This window comes from Phragmites australis, chromosome 2, assembly GCF_958298935.1.
Source record: "Phragmites australis chromosome 2, lpPhrAust1.1, whole genome shotgun sequence".
Lineage (NCBI taxonomy): Eukaryota > Viridiplantae > Streptophyta > Magnoliopsida > Poales > Poaceae > Phragmites > Phragmites australis.
The window spans coordinates 48,298,728-48,321,046 of record NC_084922.1 but is presented as its reverse complement, the minus strand read 5'-3'; the positions used below and the strand labels follow the sequence as shown (position 1 = coordinate 48,321,046).

At 41.0% G+C, this 22,319-nt stretch overlaps 2 protein-coding genes across 4 annotated transcripts; one reads left to right on the top strand and one right to left on the bottom strand.

Moving 5' to 3' along the window:
• The first annotated feature begins 1,171 nt into the window (after window positions 1-1,171).
• Window positions 1,172-6,462, top strand: LOC133909431 (ABC transporter B family member 26, chloroplastic-like). 3 transcript variants are annotated; one of them, XM_062351860.1, is made up of 18 exons: window positions 1,172-1,841; window positions 1,950-2,074; window positions 2,705-2,747; window positions 2,850-2,894; window positions 3,000-3,084; window positions 3,206-3,309; window positions 3,463-3,552; window positions 3,645-3,715; window positions 3,812-3,914; window positions 4,092-4,302; window positions 4,385-4,458; window positions 4,683-4,739; window positions 4,843-4,917; window positions 5,025-5,099; window positions 5,187-5,468; window positions 5,572-5,636; window positions 5,724-5,784; window positions 5,964-6,462. In XM_062351860.1, exons 1-18 carry the CDS (start codon window positions 1,443-1,445, stop codon window positions 6,042-6,044), a joined length of 2,046 nt encoding a protein of 681 aa, XP_062207844.1. In that variant the 5' UTR covers window positions 1,172-1,442; the 3' UTR covers window positions 6,045-6,462. The 3 variants fall into 3 exon arrangements, with proteins under 3 accessions (XP_062207844.1, XP_062207843.1, XP_062207845.1); XM_062351859.1 differs by having other exon boundaries at window positions 1,178-1,841; window positions 3,000-3,122; window positions 3,498-3,552; XM_062351861.1 differs by having other exon boundaries at window positions 1,567-1,841; window positions 1,950-2,015; window positions 3,000-3,122; window positions 3,498-3,552.
• A 249-nt stretch (window positions 6,463-6,711) lies between these two features.
• Window positions 6,712-12,484, bottom strand: LOC133909430 (dolichyl-diphosphooligosaccharide--protein glycosyltransferase subunit 2). The gene is made up of 19 exons (XM_062351858.1): window positions 12,199-12,484; window positions 11,823-12,018; window positions 11,644-11,733; window positions 11,471-11,527; window positions 11,303-11,372; window positions 11,120-11,184; window positions 10,655-10,709; window positions 10,139-10,266; window positions 9,938-10,053; window positions 9,691-9,760; window positions 9,224-9,325; window positions 9,028-9,117; window positions 8,794-8,942; window positions 8,409-8,520; window positions 8,251-8,334; window positions 7,693-7,773; window positions 7,398-7,622; window positions 7,185-7,307; window positions 6,712-7,107 (listed from the first exon to the last, which is right to left on the bottom strand). Exons 1-19 carry the CDS (start codon window positions 12,351-12,353, stop codon window positions 6,991-6,993), a joined length of 2,085 nt encoding a protein of 694 aa, XP_062207842.1. The 5' UTR covers window positions 12,354-12,484; the 3' UTR covers window positions 6,712-6,990.
• Window positions 12,485-22,319: the final 9,835 nt, after the last annotated feature.

Here is a 22,319-nt window from a genome sequence, read left to right as displayed (position 1 = left end):
TGTTGGCGGTAGCCGCTCCCAGTAATCACAAGTTAGACTGATTTTAATGATAGTATTGAGTTTGATCCTATTTCTCACTTGAGAAACGTAGTGTTACTCTATATTTATCGATAAATGTCCACTCATGTAACACCAAACTCTTGGTGACTTTGTAGTAGAATGACAAAATAAGATGTTGGACAGGCTCTATTACCAAAAGTATAAAGCATTGAGTTGAGTAATTGAAGCGTGCTAGCTTGAGCAGTTTTGGATGTTTATATTTTTCACTTGCCACCATCTCATGTGCAATGCATCAGTTTTTTGTTGTTGGAAATTATGCAAATTCACTTGAAACTACAACTAGTCCTTCATAACTCTTAAAAACTATTCGTCCATAGGTGAGTTTATGTTCTACATTCATGTAAAAGTTTAGGCGCAAACTTGACCCTGTTTGCCAAATACAGGGCATAATTTGTGTTGTAGCAATATTGCAAGTGAATTTATCGTTGTTTATCTCACAAATGGGATCCTACGAATTTTTCATGAATGTAGAACATACCTTCACCTCTTGAGAACTTGCAATAGCACCCACGGAACCAAACCTCAAGTTTCAGAAATGAAAGGTAGAACAGCACTGCAGCTATATCAGCGAAGAAAAAAAAAACTAATTCAGAAGAAGTAGCACCACGTCACTTGTGTGCTATAGCCCTGTTTGCTCTACTAAAACGTTCAAATAGATAATAACTAATGGATCCATACACAGTTCACACGATCCAGATATGATATGATCGAGAGATAGACGGGCTAGGTCTATACCTATATTTCAGTACGGTCTGACTCAGACTCTGTCTTATCTATACTTCGTCGTCCTACACTAAGTCACACCTGCCTCCGCACTTACCACTTATCGATCACAAATTATATCTTAAGTCACGTCTCTAACATATGGGTTAATATGGCACAAACCATTTATTTAGCCGGATCTGACAGACTGTACCTTTACCGGACGATCCCTAACCGGTCCGTACCGGATCTGGCTCCATCACCCGCCAACAAGCGGCAACCTCCCTGCCTCCCGCATCGTTCATTCCCCGAGTAACCAAAGCCAATCCAAAAACCCCACAAATTAATCACAGCCATACAATTTCCAAAATCGAAAAAAATCCACCACCACCACCAAGCAGTGCGCAACGCAAACACGCGCGAGGAAAACAAAAGGAACAAAAGAAAAATTTGACTAAAAAAACACGAGAAAAGAGGAAGAAATTGAGAAGTAAAAAACACCGAGACAGCCGGAGAAGAAGAGGCGTCGCGGTGGCAGTGCTGCGCACGGCAACCCAACCCTACCCCGGCGAGGACGCAACCGCGCGCGCGCGTCCCCTGCCCCTCGCTATTTGAACTCGCGCTAGCGACCGCGAATCGGAATCCGGATCGATTCGCGCCTGCGCGCGAGGGGTTGCGAAATGCCGCTTCCAGCCGCGATGCTGCTACTCACCGCGCCCCTTGGCTCTGCCCCGCCGTCTCTGACCCTGACTGTGACACCGAGACGGGTGTCGCTCCAGGCCCCACGGCAGCGGCGGGCGCTCCGGCCGGCGAGGATCCGCGCGGCGGTGATCGGCGGAGAGTTCGGCGGCCTCGGCCGTCGCCGCGTGGTCGCGGGGGAGTTCATCGAGCGGCTGCGGAACGTGCTGCCGGGGGGCAGCTGGTGGCGCCTCGAGGACGGCGAGGAGGCCGGGGATGACGGTAGCCGCGCCGAGGGTAGCGGGACCACGGCAGTCTCCGCGCTCAGGCGGATGTGGGGCTTCGTCTCCGCCGACCGCTGGGTTGTCTACGCCGGCTTCGTGTCCCTCGTCTGCGCTGCGGTAATGCAAGCCCTGCCATGGCAGTGTGCTGTGGTTGACGTCGTGATTGGGCTAAGTTTTAAGGTGTTTGTTGATGGGTGGAGTGATGTGCTGTTGTTGTGGTTGCAGCTTGCCGAGATCGCTATTCCCCATCTCCTCGCGGCGTCCATCTTCTCGGCGCAGAATGGAGGCGCGGTATTTTACCGAAATGCCAAGCTTCTAGTTGTTCTATGTCTGATCTCCGGAGTTTTTAGGTTAGTTACTATTTGTTCAGATTATGCTCATAGTGTCCATGGGATCATAGTACAAGGACAAGCTGCAATTATGCACTTTAGAACCTGTGTTACATGGACACGGGTGCGGGTGTCGGAGTCCGACTCGTGTCGGGGCGTCCGATTCGGCAAAAAAATTTGGGACACACCAAATACCACTTGGAATCCGACACGGATACGCGAGTGTCCGACCCGGCAAAAAATTTTGAACACAGGTGTCTGGGTAACACATTTTGCTACGCAACCGCTCAGTTTGCTCACATTTTATTGAAACAGCTGGCCTTAGATGTTATTGCTCATGGGAATTCCTTTTTTTTGTATCAGTAAAATAGTATTTTGCCGCAGATGGTGTAAACGTTTTTGTTTTTGATGGGCTTGAAGCTTGATAGATTTCCAACATGATGATGGACAGAAATAGTGGGATTATAGGGAAAATCAAACTTGAAATTATACAGATCACTATGCAAAGCGCACATACATAAACAAGTTTGCACACACGAACACCAGGAACTTTTCATTATGCTCTGTACAGAACTGAAATTGATTATTGCGTTCTGCATGGTTTTGTGAAACAAATGAGGTTGCTTATTTAACTGATATCCCCATTTGCAGTGGTCTACGAAGCTGCTGTTTTGGTGTTGCAAACATGATATTGGTAAAAACATGTTAGATTTCTCATGTCCTTCCAAGTTTATCCTTTTAACACTACTCTTCCATATGATGTGCCTCTAACAATCATCATCTAAAATCTTTGTAGGTCAAACGGACGAGAGAAATGCTATTCAATTCCATTCTTTCTCAGGTAATAAAGAAGGGAGTGATATGGCTGCTGCAAGAAAATTGACGTGTGCATTTTTTTTTGCTTAACCATACCACTAGGATTTTAATTGTAATTACATTGTGCTAGGATATTTCCTTTTTCGATGAAGAAACCGTCGGTGACCTGACAAGTAGGCTTGGTTCTGACTGCCAACAAGTGTCTCGTGTTATAGGCAATGATCTTAACCTGATTTCACGCAATTTACTTCAGGTGAAAAATTGGTTTGGTGTTCTCCTATTAAACATTGACCGATCTTTGAAAATCTCATGTATCATTTCATTAATGTATCTCAGGGTGCAGGTGCATTAATTTATCTGCTAATCTTATCTTGGCCTCTTGGAATGTTTACAATGCTTATTTGTGCAACATTATCGACAATTATGCTAGTTCATGGACGGTAAAAATTCTCTCCTTTGTCTCTTCTAGTTGTCTGTCCCTTTTCTCTAGTTCCTTTTTATACCATTCTGTTGTTAGTGTGATGGATTTTCAAAATTGTAGACCTCCCATGAGTTATTTATTTGTTGGTTTGCATTTTTGGTGCATGTGAAAGGAATCAATCCATCACAATTATAATTTGATCGATAGGTTTCAGAAAAGAGCAGCTAAATTCGCACAGGAGTGCACTGCAAGCGCCAATAATGTAAGATTGCTCACTTAGACAAATAAGCTATTTGACAAAGTCAGATTCGTATCCCATGCTATACCTTAATTTTTTACATAAATGTAAATCAGGTTGCTCAAGAGGTGATAACTTTGGTTAGGACAGTGCGGGTATATGGAACAGAAAAGCATGAGTTTAAAAGGCAATTTTCTGCTTCTTTTCTTCTCTCTTATGTCCATTGTAGTTAACACTTTGCATGTGTCATAATATCTTGTACGTACTTTTGAATCTTTGATAGGTATGCAAAGTGGCTGGATAAGCTGTATGATGTAAGCTTTCGACAGACACTAGCTTATGGGGGTTGGAGCATAAGCTTGAACTATCTATACCATTCTACTCAGGTATCTACATCGTTGCTGTTGTTGAGAAATCATTGACCATCAGAATAATTTGAATAATTAATTATCTGGTGATGTTAAAGTCTGACTCTGATACGGACATTGCATTACACAATGTTCCTCAAAAAAACATTGCATTGCACTATTGATGAAGTACTCTTGCAAATAAGCTTCTTGTAGGTCATTGGAGTGGTAATTGGAGGATTAGCTATTATGTCTGGGAAGTTAACTGCTGAACAATTGACAAAATTCACACTCTATGCTGAATGGCTGATTCTGTCCACATGGTGGATTGGAGACAACTGGTCCTCCTTGATGCAGTCAGTCGGAGCAAGTGAAAAAGTATTTCGTTTGATGGATCTCCTGCCTAGCAAGCAGCTTACCTCTAAAGGCAAGAAAATGTGTGCATGACTGATTATTTTTCTATTTGGAGGCAAGGTTGTTCGGTAATATAAATCTTCTCATCATTGCAGGACTCAAGTTAGAGAAGTTGGAAGGGCGAATTCAGTATGCTGATGTGTCATTTTCATATCCATCAAGATCTACGGTATGTTACACCTCAGTTTTCGATACTTTTCTGTTGATGAATACTGTCCATGAACTGGTGCTTCTGACCTTAACATTTAATGTCGGGGGGATTTTCAAGGAAAATTGGAAGGGTGAACTCTAAAGTATGGATATTTTATAATTATGATGTACGCAGGTTTTTTTTTTTTTTTGTGGCCACCATGCCATGTGGCCCTTAATTTATCGACCTCTATTTGTCAACAGGTACCGATTTTGGAAAGATTGAATCTAACGCTGAATCCAAATGAAGTAGTTGCTATTGTAAGACATATGGAGCATGAATTCTTTTGATAGACGTGAATTATCACAAATTTCACAATATTTGATGTATTATTTACTGTGTTTATATAATGGAACTTGATAGGTTGGTCTTAGTGGAAGTGGCAAGAGTACTCTAGTCAATTTACTACTTCGACTATACGAACCTACAAATGGACAAGTAAGCTATTCCTAATTGTGACCTCAGCTTTTCACGCTTACACAGTCACGATGGATGACTCCTTTGCATGTATATCTCGAACTTAAAAGCCTGGTGTGTTGATTCAGGTATTAATTGATGGTGTCCCACTCACAGAGCTTGATATCAGATGGTTCAGGGAAAGAATTGGTTTTGTTGGACAGGTTCAAAGTTAATCAACTCCACATACATTGTGCTACCATGTGAAACTTATGGTGTACTAAACCATCATGTATGCTTGTTATATGCAGGAACCACGCTTATTCCGAATGGATATTAGCTCTAATATTAAATATGGTTGCCCAAGAGAAGTCAGTCATGAAGAAGTGGTGTGGGCTGCAAAGCAGGCCTATGCTCATGATTTCATTATGTCTCTGCCTGATGGTTATAACACCATTGTTGATGATGCTCTTCTTAGTGGAGGTCAGAAACAACGTGTCGCTATTGCCAGGGCCCTTCTGAGGGAGCCATCTATTTTACTACTTGATGAAGCCACTAGTGCACTTGATGCTGATAGTGAACATTATGTGAAGGTAAACCCTGAAGAATTTGAATATTCGTTCAGCTCTGTACCAAATGGTATATATAATTGAAATGTGCATACGATATTATTAATTATTATCTCTGACTTACTAGAGTGTCATCACAAAAGTTAGTAGTGACTCAAATACTAAAAGAACCGTGGTCATCATAGCACACAGGTAATGTGTTCTTGCTGCACAAATGTTAATTATCTTGATATTTGAACATGTCAGATAATCAGGCTATTGGCTTTCCCCCCTGTTTAGGCTATCTACAATTCAAGCAGCTGACAGAATTATTGTGATGGAAAATGGTAATATCGTGGAGGTATGTTTTAAACTGTTGCTGAATCATTACTTCAGAGTGCAACTTGATTATGGTGACCTTTTAGTGATACATGATCATGTGATTGTTGGCACATAAACAAACAGCACCAACCTACAATGTGATATACCTGTTCAGCGTCTCAGCTTCATAATTTCAAGTTCCGTTGTATGGTTGTGCAGGATGGTAAACAGCACCAACTCATTAAGAAGGATGGTTTGTATTCAAGACTAGCTAGGCGACAAAGTGGCGATCTCAAGTAGCCCTGAAATCATAGAAGGTGGTTTACCCCACGACCTTTTTTCCAGTGGAATGGCAGGTAATGAGAGTCGTCTGTCATTGATGTATTCTTTACAAGGACTGACATGAACCCAGGACTGGAGGTCGAATAAAATTGCAATTGTATTTACAACTAATCAAACTAAATTATAATGGTTTTCCCCACGAAGAGGAGCAAGACAAAGTCAACATCTGGCACGGCAGTATGGAGAGCAGACTTCTACGAATTCGTTAGTGAAAAATAAGTCGGTACGCTACATTTCGTCAGAGCCAGCATGTAACTACAAATGTATAGGCATTTTGATCTTACTACCAGGAACTCTGTAGTCTAACTTATTTTTACACACGGAGAAGATGCTCCAATTTCGTGTATGATATATCGCATCTGTGAGTTTCATGTGATGTCATATGCTATACGCGTACTACCTCGTTAGCCTGTATTTTGCGACAGCTTGGTCCTGAAAAGCAGCTGCTCGACCAAGCCACTACGAGCCAGTTGTATCCTCGGATGCGTTGGCAGGCATTTCTCCGGTGCGTCAGTGCGTGCGATCTGTTCTACAAGGAACAGCAAAGCCGTTGCAGAACCAAGGGCATGGCGGCAATGTGCAGCGTCAAAACTGTTAGACAGAGAATCGACAGAGAACTATGGCAGCATAGAAGTCCACAATCGGCATAAAGTCTGAATGAAACCACAGGTTACACTGACGGGCAAACTACTACGATAAGGGCACTGCATCTGTAAGAGCCAATGATCATATTAATTCTATGACTGAACATCCAATCTATTCAGAGATCATCAGCGCATCAACATACACGAAATGAAATCAAGTCGTCCCTCAAAACTCAAGTTGCTCAAGAAAATCTTGTAGTGTGGTCACCCTCAAAACTCGATGGTTGGGAAGCATCTGTTTGCAACTTTGCATTGTCCACTCATGCAGTCTTCTGTTTTGTCGACGCTGAGGAAAGGTACGATAAGGTCCTATGGCCCACAAACACAAGGAAGACAGCGAGGAAGCCAAGGTACTTCAGAGTTGTGAAAAGATCCAGCTGCCCCAAAAAAGAAAATGAATATCAGCTGATGATTTTACTAGTGAAATAATGTTTACCACAAGGAATATACAAACCTTGACCCAGAAGAGAACATATAGCAGCAGGACTGCTCCTATTCCAGCATGGAAAAGCGAGGCAAATGCAGCCGGTCCTGGCAAGGACGGGAAGTTCTTTACGTTCACTCCAAGGCGCATGAGCTGAAAGAGAATGCCATCAATGAGCAGGTAGAAAACTTTGATTCATAGCAAATGAAGAAATACATGAATAGCATGATTCATTTTACCCACCCCAATCAAGAATCCGATAGAAGGCAGGAGTGTGAGAATCGTGAATGCAAGTGAGAGTTCCTTGGGTGGCCTCTTCTCTGGTGCCCGGAATATGTGTGATATTTCTGCCTTCGGCCCAAATTTTGAAAATGGGTCAACAGCTTGCGCAGGTGGACGTGGGGCTTTTTCTGGGGCCTCTGGCAGGTCCAACTCCAATTGACCAAGAGCTCGTAGAAATGAATTTTCCTGAGCAAACAAAGGAAATCAGTAATGCAAACCAATTGGAACCATAGGACTAAATCACATGGTTACATACCATTGCAGCATCACCAACTGCAAGCTCAAGGTCATATCTTCCAGAAAGGTAGTAAAATTTCTCCACCAAACCCAGGAAGTCCTAGAAGAAGTGGAACAAGCATATAAGAAATCTTGTCACCACGTCAAGTTGAATATTTATTCCCTCCAGAAAAATTCAAGGCCTCCGAAGGTGCATTAAGGCGAGCAAATTATGCTATGCATCCCACTCCATCATTATAGCATATTGAACGAAATCAGTACTTCAAAAAAATAGCAACTGTATGATCTTTTTATTTAAACCTCAGTTTGTAACATATATACCAACAGTGTTGCTTCCCATAAGCATGACTTGATGGCTAGCAAAATTAATTGACCTTGGTGCTCTCTTCCATGTCGAAAACAATCTAAACTGCCTAACCATTACATTCCATGTTGAAAAGATAAGCTGGTATGTGCATTTTTTCTTGATAATTAATGTTTCACCTAAACTATTGGCCACATTGCCACAAGGAAATAAAAAGCAATCATCCAAAACATTAAAAAAAAGCAAATTCCAGGGGGGGGGGGGATACTCAACTAGAACAATTTTGAATTGCCTTGCAGAACCAGGCACCACAAATAAATGTTCAACCTTGCTTTGATGCTTCAACTTCAAGAACACCTGAACACATTTGCTAAATCATGTCAGGACAAGAATAAGCATCAAGCTGTTGGAATATCAAAATGAATAGTAACCTGATGAGGTTTAAATGTGTGCCCGAGCGGTGTTGTTAGTTGAAAAGATAAACGCAGCTTCTGCAGATGGTTTGCAGAAAGAGACACTCTTGTATCTTTCAGAAGATCTAACCTGAAATAAAGCAATTTGAATACGAGAAATATATAAAATAAGTTCTTCCCAATAAAAAAATACAGAACTTATGTTTCATATAACTAAGATATGATCAACCATCACAGCACTGCAAGGATAAATTATATAAAAATTGCAGAAAATGCCAACTCATTCGAGATGAGGATAAATTATGTTTTTCAAAGTTTTAGCATGTCTTGAAGATGCTGCTTCAAAAATGCAACTCATGTTAATATGAAATGATGTGAACTCAAATCACTTTTAAATCCTTACTTCTGGACAGACTCCACAGCACCAGCATCATTGTCAGAAATTCCTATTTCTCCCTTGTCAACTTTGATCGGTCCTGTGATAAATACATTCTCGGTGCTTCTCCCTCCAGTAGCATAAACAGTCTCATGCTCTCGCTCCTGAAGTAAAATCTGGAAGACAGAAGATCACGACGTTAAAAAGAATGGCAACTACTAGCACATCAAGAAAACACAAACTAATATAGTGTGCAAGTACCTCAAAAACTACCGAGTACTTCCCAATGTCTATTTTGAGCGGGGCAATGTCCAAGTAATGAACATTGTTTTCAAGGTCAAATCGAAGTTCCTGAGACAAAAATGAGAAGGATGTTAGGGAGGAACTGGAGCTGTGACACACAAAAAATAACTATTATGACAAGGAAGTCCCAGGAGGTAGCCACTAATTCAGCTACCTTGTTATCACTGGTGATGACTTTGGAGTCTGAGCCCAGCACTCGTACAAGATTCACTTTGAGAGGAGGTGAAGCAGATCCAAAGACTGTTGTGACTTCAACCTGAAAGGAATGTACAGTGAGGAAATAAAAAATTGGAGTTAGCTTACACTGAGTTACACAATAAAGCTCAAAAGCAATGAGTACCAACACTGCAGCAAAATACGGTACAATTTTGCTCACTGCATAATAATTTTAGCAAGGGGCAAACTGTTCGGTAACACCAGTGAAGTGTGGAAATTAGAAAATAACATCCAATGTGTCACTGGCATGTGGCCCCAGGCCCCATATGTCATCCTCGCATTGGATGCTAATTTTTCAATTCCAAACTTCATCAGTGTTATTGAGCTAATTTTCTCTTTTAGCGATAGTTATTGTCATAGAATTGCAGCTACAGAATACCACACATGATGGCATGCAATAATCACCTTAAGCTGATCTTTGGAAGTCAATGAAAATACTTTGGAAGGAAGTGACAGTATCAAAGGAACGAGGACCCTGAAAGTTGCAGAAAATAAATAAGTAACAAAACATAACAGGGACACATGCTGATTCTCCAAATGCAATACAAATTCTCTATCCTAGCAAACAGAAGTGGAGCAAAGATGTGTCTCATAGGTTGTAGAGTGAAGAGGGATCCATATTTCTCAAGAACAATAAACAAGGAAGACGTACCTATTGTTCTCCAGGAATGACAAAGACTCAATCTGATTAAAGCAATCCTTTGCGCTACCTGGGAGCCCTATACCAAGGAAGAACTTTGCCAAGCCCAGTATTTTCTCACCAGGGATCTGTATATTTGAGTGCAGTTACCTAAGAAAGGTGCTTAAACGTAAATTTAATGAACAAGTACCAAAAGTGAAAAAAGATACCCACATTCAATTTCCCAGAAGTAACACTTGCAAAAGAGGAGACACCCCGTACTACTGAAGCAGAAGTTGTTATAGGGCCCTTGTATTCGGTAGCATCAACATGCTTCTCATCAAAGTAGAAGGTCCCATCATCTGAGTATAGATACCATAAAAACTAGGATTCAGAAGGAGTATTTTCGTTTGTAAGTGGTTGATTCTTAATGGAAAAGTGTCAGACTCAAAGTACACCAAGTAAACCGCCTCATATTCGGCTGAACATATTTTCAGTCCCAAAAAAAAGTGATTCCTGTACTGATGAGCAATGACCAAACAAATCTGTAATTCAGCAAATCGAGACGTAGCTGAACCATCAGCACCAAAATGGGGTGAAATAGTCCTAAGTCTTAAGTTCCACCAAGACTCCTGGAGCACTCTAGCCAAGCCCAAGTTGACAAAAACACTTTTTTTATCTGCATTATCTGAAGCTGTTGTGCTGAAAGTTTTCATCTCCAACAAGCGCAAGGAAGGTTACACAACATACCGTAGCTCTTGATGGTGTCAAACAGCTTCACAATGTCATTTTTTACCACTCCTATCTGATGGAATGAAAATCAAGACCATCAATTAGTAAACTTAAAATACACACTAATGGGTAATGGCAGCAGAAACAAATGCACAACAAAAATACAAAAGGCCTAAGAGTGGAATATGGAAGAACCAATTCACTGAGAAATTATAAGAAGCAAAAAGACAAGCAGAGTGACCTACACAAGCACACACCTATATATCATAAGATCATTAAAAAGTGCAAAAAGACATTGTACACAAAGAGTGCAAGGCTGCACCTGTCTTGAAAGGGTCATAAATCATGTCAGAATCATCATATCGATATTGAAACAAATAGAGGTTATGATGGGTTATGATGCGTATTTGAGAAATATAAGCTCAGGCATCAACATGGCGTGCAAGGTCCACATGATTAATCAAGCAGAGAGCGCATACACACCATGGATGGATCAACCTCAGCATCTGCCAGTGAAACAACCCCCGCCAATGCTTCTAGTGCGATACCTGTGACAGTACATTATTGTTAAACATCAGCTACTGAAGCCATGCCCATTAGTTTTGCAGTAGGGTCACAAGTAATAATATATTCTATTCAGTAGAGCAGCTCAAGAACAACTATTACCAGCAGCAAATGTGCTAGATTCAGCACTGTTAGTGTCATAACGCCATCTCCCGTCACTTTGGCTAAGTGCCTGTAGGAACAATGATATATATTCAACACTAATTCGAAGAGGAAAATATGTTGTAGGTTGCAACAAACTAGATAAGCAGAAAATGCAACCGATGTCACCTTAATGGCATGAAATGTGCTTTCAGGATCAGATAGAGCAGCATTGTGGCCTTGTTCCTGCAAAAACAATAACAACAAGAATTAATTAACTACCACATAAAATTCAGACAAGTACCTAAAAGTAGTCATGAGCAACAAACAAGTATCAACGTAAAGTACATGAGAGGGGTAACCTTGATGCTAAGCAGCCCTCCCACAGAATAGTAGAATTCGAGCAGGGAGTTGGTGTCCTTGATCACTGCATTAAGCCTTGCCACGACACCCTACCACAAGGAACGAATCTCAAAATACCATTAAACATGAGAATCCGAATCCAAGTAACAACACCAAGATCTATAAAGCTAATACTCACATCATAGACCCCGGCATCGACACTGCATCCTAGTACACCGCTGATCCGGACCGCGTGGAACAGATCTTTTGCGGCGGATGAAGCAGGGGAAGCCAGCTTCTCCGCGGCAAACTTGCACGCCTTCCCAGTCAGACTCTTGTACTTCTCCAACCCCAGTATCTGGAACGTCCTCACCGCCTCATAGGTCTTCTCCAAACTGCACAGTTCACAGAGATCAAAACCACCACCAGGCAAACGCAAATAAGCATGCGAGTTTCAACCGGGCGGCTCCGCCACAGATCGATCTGCACCGAACTGGGACGGTTCACGCGTCCGCGGGGGGCGGGGAGCTGAGATCGCGAGGACAAAGGATCTGACGAGTGGTTAGTGCACTTACTCGCCGAAGGAACCGTCGGCGGAGGGGGCGAAGAGCTCGGCAGCCGCGGATCTGTGCGCGTCGGAGACCGGGCTGACCGCGGAGAGGGGGGCGACCGTCGCGGCGAGGAGGAGGAGGAGGAGGAGGGCAGCCGGGGCTGGGCGCCTCCCGGCCATGGCGGTGGCGGTGACAGAGAGAGGAGGTGAGTAGGGTTTAGGAGACTGGGCGTGTGGGAGTAGTCAGATCTGAAGGTTGAAGGAAGGGGACGACTAGAAATATTTCGCCCGCCCGGCCTTGCGTTGCGTCTCGACGTCCGCACTCCGGAAGTCCGGACAGGGAGAGTTGGCTGTGCTTTGAGATTGGCGACGGTGTTTAAGATTTAGTTAAGGTGTGGTCGGTAGGTACTACACATGCTGACTTTTTATTTGATTCATCTAATTAGGACTATATAGATAGATATAAGAGTTAAGATTATAATTAATTATTTATATAAAAATGATTTTATAATATTAATAAATAAGACTATCTGTATAAGTGAATATAGATTACATTTTATGATACTGATAAATAGGATCGTCTGCATAAGTGAATGTAAGAGTATATATTCGCTGGGCAAAATTATAAGGGTACATTTGCATCCGTCGAGCTAGACTATGATAGTGCATATGAGCAATCAAATACACTTATTTTTGATATTATACGTATTCATCGGGTCAGGTTACTCTGATGCAAGCAACCAACCAGACCTATACGGTCCATTTGAGCCAAAATGTGTGTATAAAGTGTCACTTTATTTGATTGGTTGTATGTGCTCACCTTTAATTAGAAAGGATTTTGTTTGGTTAACTGTATGAGTATATATTGCATGAGATTTATCGATGTAATAGGTAAGGAGGTGCCTAATGTAACAGGTCCCGTGCCACCAAGTATCCGCATACAGTAGTTATTGCAAAGATCACGGTCACACCGTGCAACCAGGGCGAAACTCGCACGACTAGTCTCCTTGTCGCGCAGCGAGGTCCTACTACTAGCCCTCATCAAGTCTCATTTAATGCAATCTACTCAAATATTTTTCCCTTCCACATGTACTTACTTTCAGCATGATATGAAGTTACAGTGACTCATCCTGTAGTATTTAATGTAGTGGGATGGTCTGACGAGTGAGCTTGACGACACTCGGTGATGATACAGGACGCGCAGGACAACTAGAGTAGGGCATGCATGTCTATTCGATGTCATGATGAGCTATGAGTAGTTGGTTTTCTCGTGGGTGAGTTTGCCATCAGGTTTGACACGATTCGTTTTTTAATCTTTTCCCCTAATATATAAAGGGGTCAAGACCATATTTATAGAGGCAGAGAGGGTATTATGTAATAAGTTCATTCAAATCATAAGATAATATATAGATATATGGTTATTATCTCACGAGATGCTTAAATCTAGATAAATATTGATGTTATTGAATCTTAGTTAATACACGTAGGATATTACTTTGACCTTAAAAGTCAACTATATTTTTTTATCTATTAGACCAGCTGTCATAGATACTCCTCATTTTGGTAAAAAAGTTATCAAACCTTACCTCACCTTTGCACTTTAGATAACTACCTATGTCCAAACCAATTAAGGATTTTTTTTTTTTACTTCTCTCATTGAAATGTTCCAAAATTATGGATGGTTTTAACTGGTTAAATTCAAAAGGTTAATCGAATAATCTCCTTATCGCTCAACGATGTTATTTATTAAAAACAAAAAGATTGACCCGTGTTATTTTTGATTCATTTTTTGTTCTTTCTATTAAAAAAATAGCTCTCTTTGTTTCATAACTAAACGATTTAATCCTAAATAAAACCTATATTTATTGGAAGTTCTCGACTATTCATTACTAAAACTGAAATTCTAATGACTGGAATTATCTAAGTTTCTGACTGTCTTGTTCAAGAGATTTCAGGTCTATTTAGGGGACATGAATTCAGCAAGTTACATGCTACTTGGAGCCCAAAAACACCGACCAATAGAGCCAATAACACTACTACCAAACGAGCCCAATACAACTCTGACATGAGACAGGTAGGGCGTTGGCGTATTCTCACCTGGCTGTCAAGCCGAAAATTAATTGTATGAGACCAGCTCTCATTTATTTGGGAGTTAGACCTTATTTGTTATATGATAATAGTTAATTGTCAGTGTGTTGTAATGAAAACATAAATATTAGATGTGAGAGCGATATAGTAGTTTGTTTATTAGTAAAACGAGTCTCATATCTATATCCGATAACAAGATATGACGGTTGAAGGACGATGATAGATAGTAAAAGTGAGTATATTATTTGGAATTTAGGGATTTTTATTATATGTGGGGAGAGTAGGGAAAAAAGGTGATGAGGGAACTGAAGCATCCTGAGTTATCTCAGTGTTTAAAATTTTAGTATATCAGTCACTAGTAAATACAAGTTTTACAACAGATGATATCACAATCATATAACAAAGTGAGTGGTGAAACATATTCACCAAGCTAATAATACATAAATGATTCCGCAAAGGCTCGCGGACAACATAGTTCAAATTACCATATGGCATAATAAAATTAGCATGGGGACATATCACTCCATAGGTAACTCGGGTGTAGACGCAACTAAGATTTATTCGTCAGCCTCATCGTCAGCGTCGGTGAAGTTCGACTCTTTCTCTGAAATCATAAGTAAGTGTGAGTACAAACGTACTCAGCAAGTCTCAACCCTTGTCTTAGCAAAAATGATCATATTAGGTCATGGTTGTGATTTTAGTTATTAATGACAGTATAGTCATTGAGACTAACATATTTGTCAAAATATATGTTAGTAGGTCTCATAGATGTTACACGAAGAAGCAACCATAGTCTGGATAAAATTTGATTGAATTGAAGAAGTCCTAGAGAAATTATTCTCATCGGATATTCTGGTGCAAAGAAGTATACAGTCACTGAAGCATTTTGTCCAGAGGTTGTTAAACTCACTGGATGGTTCAATGATAAAAGGTTTGGTAATGCTGGAATATTCTATCAGTAGAGTTCAGTGAAGTTGCATTCACCGAAAAGTCCGGTGATGCCATGGTGAACATCAGAGTATTTCTAACCGGGGGTGAGAATCACCTCATCGGATGGTCCGGTGTTAGAAGAGTAAGAATACCAGAATATTTAATAGAACATTGGATTTTTTTTCAAGAGAGTCAAAGATCAACACACCGGAATATCTGACCATTTAAGTTGAATGCACCAGAGTATTTCTTACAAAGAAGAAGAGGAATGGCTCGATTGGCTCAAGACAACACACCGGATAGTCCGATGATAGAGTGAAGGTCACACCGAAACATCCGGTGTTCAAAAGAGTTGCCGAGTGGAGTTTCAACGGCTAGTTTGTGATGGTGTACACATCGAATAGTCTGATAAGTACAAACTGTCCACATCGGACAATCCGATATTCATAGTAAAGTTGAGACATTTGAGCAACGACCAGTTTGCAGGTTTGAGGCTATAAATACCCCTCTACTTGATTATTTGAAGGTATTGAAGTCTAGAGAAGCTCATATGTACTTAAGAAGATATCCAAGCCATCAAAGTGCTAAAAGTATTCATCATAGATGATTAAGCACACAATTAGGGAATAATTAGTGTTTATAGACCTAGAGAGAAGTGTTGCTAAGTGCTACAACCTAGAGAGTGGATCAAGTCGTGATCTAACCGTGTACTGAGAGGTATGCTGACGCCTTGGAGTCATGATGACTCACCGGTAACTTGTTGACCCTTCAACTTAGTGTGGAGCAGCTGTAAAAAGATTGTGCGGGGACGCGGATGCCCTTATCTTTGTGACTAAAGCTCTAAAGTGAAGACAACGTACAAGTAACCGGAAGAGAGATTAGTGGGAAGACCTCGCTTTGGTGGCTTGGTTGCTCATGATGCGTGAGGCTTTGTCTTGGTAACTTGGTAGCTTAAAAGTCATGATTAGAAGAGACTTGGCGACCGATAGTATATCCTTTGTTGAGTTCCAATGCGAACTATGGGTGGGTTGTGTGCCACCGATACTGCGGGATAAAAATATCTTGTATTGAGTTTGTCTCTCTAACTTATTTATGTTTTCACATTTACATACTTGCAATTTAACTTGCTAACGTAGGTTGCAATCCTTTTGAACGATAGAATAGACACACTAGATAAACCTATAGCGCATTTAGATATAAATTAAGATAAGTTTATCTTGTGAAGTTTTCAGAGTCATTAGTTTCTAAGTGTCCTAATTTACCTTCTCTTAGGACGTCATCGTTCCTCACACTTGCCCCACATCAAGGGGTATAAATACATGTATACATTATTGATAAGGGTGTGGCTATAAGTTTAATTTTGTGAAACTGTTGAGTTTTCACATGCAAAGGTTTATTTTCACGTGGATTTTGTGAAAAAAAACATATTATCGTTATTAAATGAAGGAGAGGTTCGACTGTGGTGGAAGGTCGTCGGGGCCCAAGTTTTAATGTTACGGATACTCCATCCATGACAACTCACGGCATACTGCTAGACCTATTTCCAAAAATGAGCACACATTGCCTACTCACATTTCAAGGAAAAAGCACGCAACCCGTGCTAATTGTTGTGACTAAAACGTAATTCGTTGGTGATGATCCTGAATGGCCCCATGCTATGGCTGATGCAGCGCACTGGGCGCTTCCATACCAGCTCCGATAGCTATTTGTCATACTGCTTTTATTTTTCCAAGTTACAACTCCGCTAAAGTTGTTTGATGACTATGCATAGATAATGAGAGATGATATGAAGTGGTACGTCGGGCACCTCATGCCAGGGGTACCTCAACCATTACTTGAGCAGCAAACCATGTCTTATGTTCTACTTGAATTAGATGCCTTACTCAGAAATACGGGTTATTCCTTGAACCAGTTCCAATTACCACAACAAGACCATCATGCCTCCTTAATTCTCCAGAATGACTAATAATGGATGAACTCTCCTACGATCCTGATGCTGCAACAACAACAACTAAGCACATCAGCCAATTAAATGCAAATCAACGACATATTTATGATGCTATAACACAATCCGTTCTAAATAACTGTGGTCATACCTTCTTTATCTATGGATATGGTGGCTCTAGAAAGACATTTCTACGGAATACTCTCCTCAATGGTATTAGAGGCCAAGGAAAAATAGCGTTGGCAGTTGCATTGTCGAGTATAACAGTGTTATACTAGGTGGTCGTACGCCTCACTCACACTTCAATATTCCTTTAAACATTGATGAGCACTCTATGTGTACAATAAAGAAAAGCACAAAGCTAATTGATTTGATTGAACAAATTGCACTCATTGTATGGGATGAAGCACCTGCCAATCATAAATATTGCTTTGAAGCACTAGATCTTACACTTCTAGATATTATGTCATCTATTGACCATACCTCAACAAATAAACAATTTGGTGGCGTAATAGTAATGTTTGGTGGATATTTCCGGCAAACTCTACCTGTCATCCCAAATGCAAAGAAGCATCAGATTCTAGCCGCCTTGATCACTCGCTCCTATTTGTGGCAACGTTGCTTTATCCTTGAATTGATTGAAAACATGAGGCTTCGACATCCATCCCTTTCTCATTCTAACAAGATTGAGCTTCAACAATTTGTTGAATGGCTTCTCTCTGTTGGCGCCGACAAAGTCCATGGTAGTATGCCTGCTGAGCAGCATGACACCGCTTGAATCCAAATTTCAGAATACCTATTGTTACAGCCTGAAGAAAGAACCCTTGTAAGTTTGATTTCTTTTGTGTACGGATGAACACCACATGCCTCTGAATTAGTAAACTTTCTATGTGAGAGAGCAATTTTGGCTCCAACAAATGAGGTAGCTGGTGCCATAAATACACAAATTATCAACCAAATTGCTACTGAAGAGATGTCATAGTACAACTGCGATAGCATCGATTATACGACAACCAACAATTGTACTACCCAATCTCTGTATCCTACAAAAAAATTCCTAACATAATACGCATGAGTGGGCTTCTATACCATCATTTGCAACTTAAAGTTGGTGTTCCCATAATGCTTCTTAGAAATCTGGATCCAACAAAGAGCTTATGTAAAGGAACAAGGCTCATAGTCACACAACTCACTCATCGTATAATTAAAGTGCAAATAATCACAGGGAAAGCAAGAGGAACACTGGCCTACATTCCAATAATTGTCTCTGTTTCAACTGACCCCAAATGGCCTTTCAAAATAAAGCGTCGTTAAGTCCCCATTTGTGTTTCATACGCGATGACCATAAACAAAATTCAAGGCCAAACAATGAGCAGGGTTGGTGTGTACCTACCAAAGCATGTATTCTCTCATGGCCAGCTCTACATTGCTTTCTCACGTGTTACATCTACGAAAGGTCTACGTGTCCTGATTGAGAACAACTCCTCTGAATACGAAATCAGCACACATAATGTTGTCTACACTAAAAATTTTCATGATATATCAGATCAACATTGTTAGTTTCTGCTCGTATCCTCACATACACTCAATATATTCAGTAGCAATTAAATATATCTATCTGCTAATGCAACTTTTACTATTTCAGGTTTAGTGAACAGTGCATACCCTTATCGTACTGAAGAATTTCTTCACCTTTTGGACCTTATTTAGATGGCACTTCCTTTTTACATGTTCTTTATCTTCCATGCTATTGCAAGGCTCTTTTCTTAAAAGGTATTAATATTTTCCTTCTCGGTGATATATTCATGTACCAGTCTTTTGCCATTTTCTTACCAGCAAGTTTTGTTTCCCGATCGCTTTCACTGCTAACAATTTGGCATATTTTTCAATTCCCACTGCTAACACCTGTATAAGCAGTCTTTTTGCCATTTTTTTAACCCTCACTTCTTTCTGCTAGCAAGGGCAACCAGAAGGCGAAGACACCCATCAAGCTACTCCCTCAAGATTCAAGAATTGTTGGTATTAGTTCATATAGGACATAGTAGTTGAGTTTCTACAATCGCACATGTGTTTTCTTGATTCCAATTTGACATTTTTTTTGGCTTATCCATTCTGCGGTGTTGCCCAAAGGTTGGATTGATTGTTAATTTGGGTCAAGCCTGACGTTAGCATCATCATCCTAGACTTTGCCCAGTTCTGCCTCCCACCATTGTTTTCAAGAATGTGATGGTTCATGTACCGCACATGCCTTCATTTGTCTAACAAGGCCATGATATATCTTTTAGTTCAAATTTCACACAACTAATTTTCCGCATCGACCAAGTACACGTGTTCGATGGGCCAAACAAATGGTCCATGGTGGTAGGATTTCTTTTCTTGAATATTTTTTACTTACTTGTGCTATTTGCATGTGTTTCATTTCCTTTTCATTGCCCTGAATCATTAACAAGGGTCTTATCTTATCATTGCAAAATTTTTGGAGTTGAGTTTGGTTCTGTCAGTGATGGGATGAACCTCTTCCAAGTGAAATTGGCTTGAAAGAGTAATGCCATTTTCATTACAGATAAGACAAGTAGGATATTAGAAGGTTAAAAAGAATCTCACTCGGTCACCTCCCATTAGCTTCCTTCCTGTGACTAGAGCTGAGAAAGTAGTAGGTTATAATTCCATAGGTGTATTACCACTTGGTACCTCATGATTTAGTTAGACCCTCCTCTATCAACTGCTAAAAGTCTATCCTCCGATTATGTGTGTGCTTATCTCCTTCTTTGGTTGATAGGAATTTACCTACGGAAGCAAGCGAATAACTTTTTATTGGTGAAGTTCTAAAAGACCAGAACAAATAATAAGCAATATATCCCTATAGTACCTGTTTTTTTACGAAGTGAATCTTCAGTGCTGATATATTTGTTACTTGGCCATGCCTTTGTTACAGTAACACAATTCTTCCTTCCCTTCATGTTTTTATTCCTTGGGCTGCCATTCCTCATAGTGCCACATGCTGAAAAGGTAAACCTATGTGCATAAGAATCCATTATCTTAATTTAAAAGAAGAGACTATATTACTGTTCCTTTTTTGTTCACAAGATATGCAAATCAATGTTTTCCAGTTCCTTTTGCATGTATTCATCATCTTAATGTTCTTTTCTAACTTCCAAATTTCCTTTTCAGATTGAAGGTTTCCCTTGCATCGGTATAAATCCCTGTACCAATTATCTGTTGTTTGTATGGCAGAGTGTGTTATAGTTTGTTTGTTAGAAAATTCCCTTCTTTCAACAATGTAACTTGCATCTGTTCATTAGTATGGTAGATTTAACATTGTGCAGTCTTTATGGTATTTTGAGATGTGTATTTCCTATTTCTTGCTCATTCTGGTGGAAATATTACCATTGTATTTTTTGACCAGTAAGTGAGCTATTCTGGAAAACATGGAATTGCTTTGAGCAACTTTATCCCCCGTCCCTTTGTGTCTGGATATTTTTGGCAAATACAGTATTTACATGGTGTGGGATGCAATTTGTTAGGATGTCATACCATACGTGCAATTTAGTGATCACCCATGTTTCATGCATCACTTATGTTGTTTAGATGTGTGCTCAATATTTTGTCTAACTTTAGTATTTATGGATCCTTTGGTTTGTTTAAAGATAATATGCATGAAACACCTTGGACCACCATGGTCCGTAGGAGCTCAGTTGGCCAAAGAACATAAATATCTCATTAAGTTAATTGATTTTACATTGTTGATATGATAAAAGGGCTCATTTTAGATTTTACTCCTCATATGATTTACTGCTTGAGTAGTCACATGATCATCACTTGAGTTGTATCAAATATTGTGTACACTTTGCTACTTGTCTATGTGTGAAATGATGGATTTTATTTAGAATAAAGTACCTTCTATAATGTATAATATATGATAGGTTGCAGCTCCAGTTCTCCATCGGTCTCTTGCAAAATGTTATCATAAATAGATGTGTATCATATATATGGTATGAATCAATTATGACTCTGTATTGCGCTCGTGGCAATGCGCTGGGTACCTGCTAGTTTAGATGAATATTGGCGAAAGAATCATCAAAATTGGAGCCAAAATGGAGGAGAAACGAATTTAAATTGGAAAAAGAAAAAGGGACTAGAATTTTTGTTGGGCTTGGTACTGTGCATTTAGGCTGGCTTTAGGGAGCTGGGCTGCGGTTGTGTTGCTAGGTTGGCATGTGGGCCAAGGTGGCCCCGGGGGTGACGCCGCGCCAGACAACATTGGTGATCGGGCCCACTTGTCGGTTTATACACAAAGAGAGCGGGAATGACGGGAGTAGACAGCGTTTCCTCGAAACATCGTCAAGCACCGCCGTCTATCAAGACGTGGCCCACGCCAGAGGACTCATCGGAGGCTTACCGGAACGGTCGCCCGACCGCCATCTTTGATGACGAGGGCACGAGGAACTCGTTTTGAGAGGTGGAAGGGATGCTCTGGGTACCTTGGCGGCGATAGATTTGAGCCGGCAGGGGAGATCAAGGGAGAGGGGGAGGCTCGATGCCCGACGGGGAGAAAGAGCGAGAGAGATATGGGCAAGGGTGAGTGAGGGGGAGGGGCTACATTGCTAGGGATGCCGATAGTCTGGGTGACATAGCTTGGGCGGATGGCCTTTTATAGGCGGAGGCGACTGACATGGAGGTAGGGGACGACGAGCTCGGGGTAGGGGTCGGGCACAAGAGCGTTTTGTGTGCGTGTGCGACGTAACTTATCAGCGCCCGACGTACAGTATGGTGCTGCCGTTTGGGAGGGCGAGCGTGGGAGGTAGGGGCTGGGGTGTGGTGCTGTGTCCTGTCGCGAGGAAAGGGACAAGGGGGAGCGGCGTTGTGCGCATAGGGAGGGGGAAGACGAAGGGGTTTGTCAGGCTAGGCCAAGGGAAAAGAGAGAGGGAGGGGGAGATGGGCCGATGAGAGAGAGAGAGGGAGGGGAGATGGGCCGTTGAGAGAGAGAGAGAGAAAGGGGTCAAGAGAGAGATGGGCCGCAAGAGAGAAGATCGGCTCAAAGAGAGGGAGAGGGAGTCAACCCAAGAGAGAAAAAAGTGAGAGGGAGAAGGAAAATGAGATGGGCTAGCGAAGGCTTAGGGTGAAATAAGCTCCAGAGAGAAGATGAAGGTTTGGATTTTTCTTTTTATTTGCTTTTCTACTTT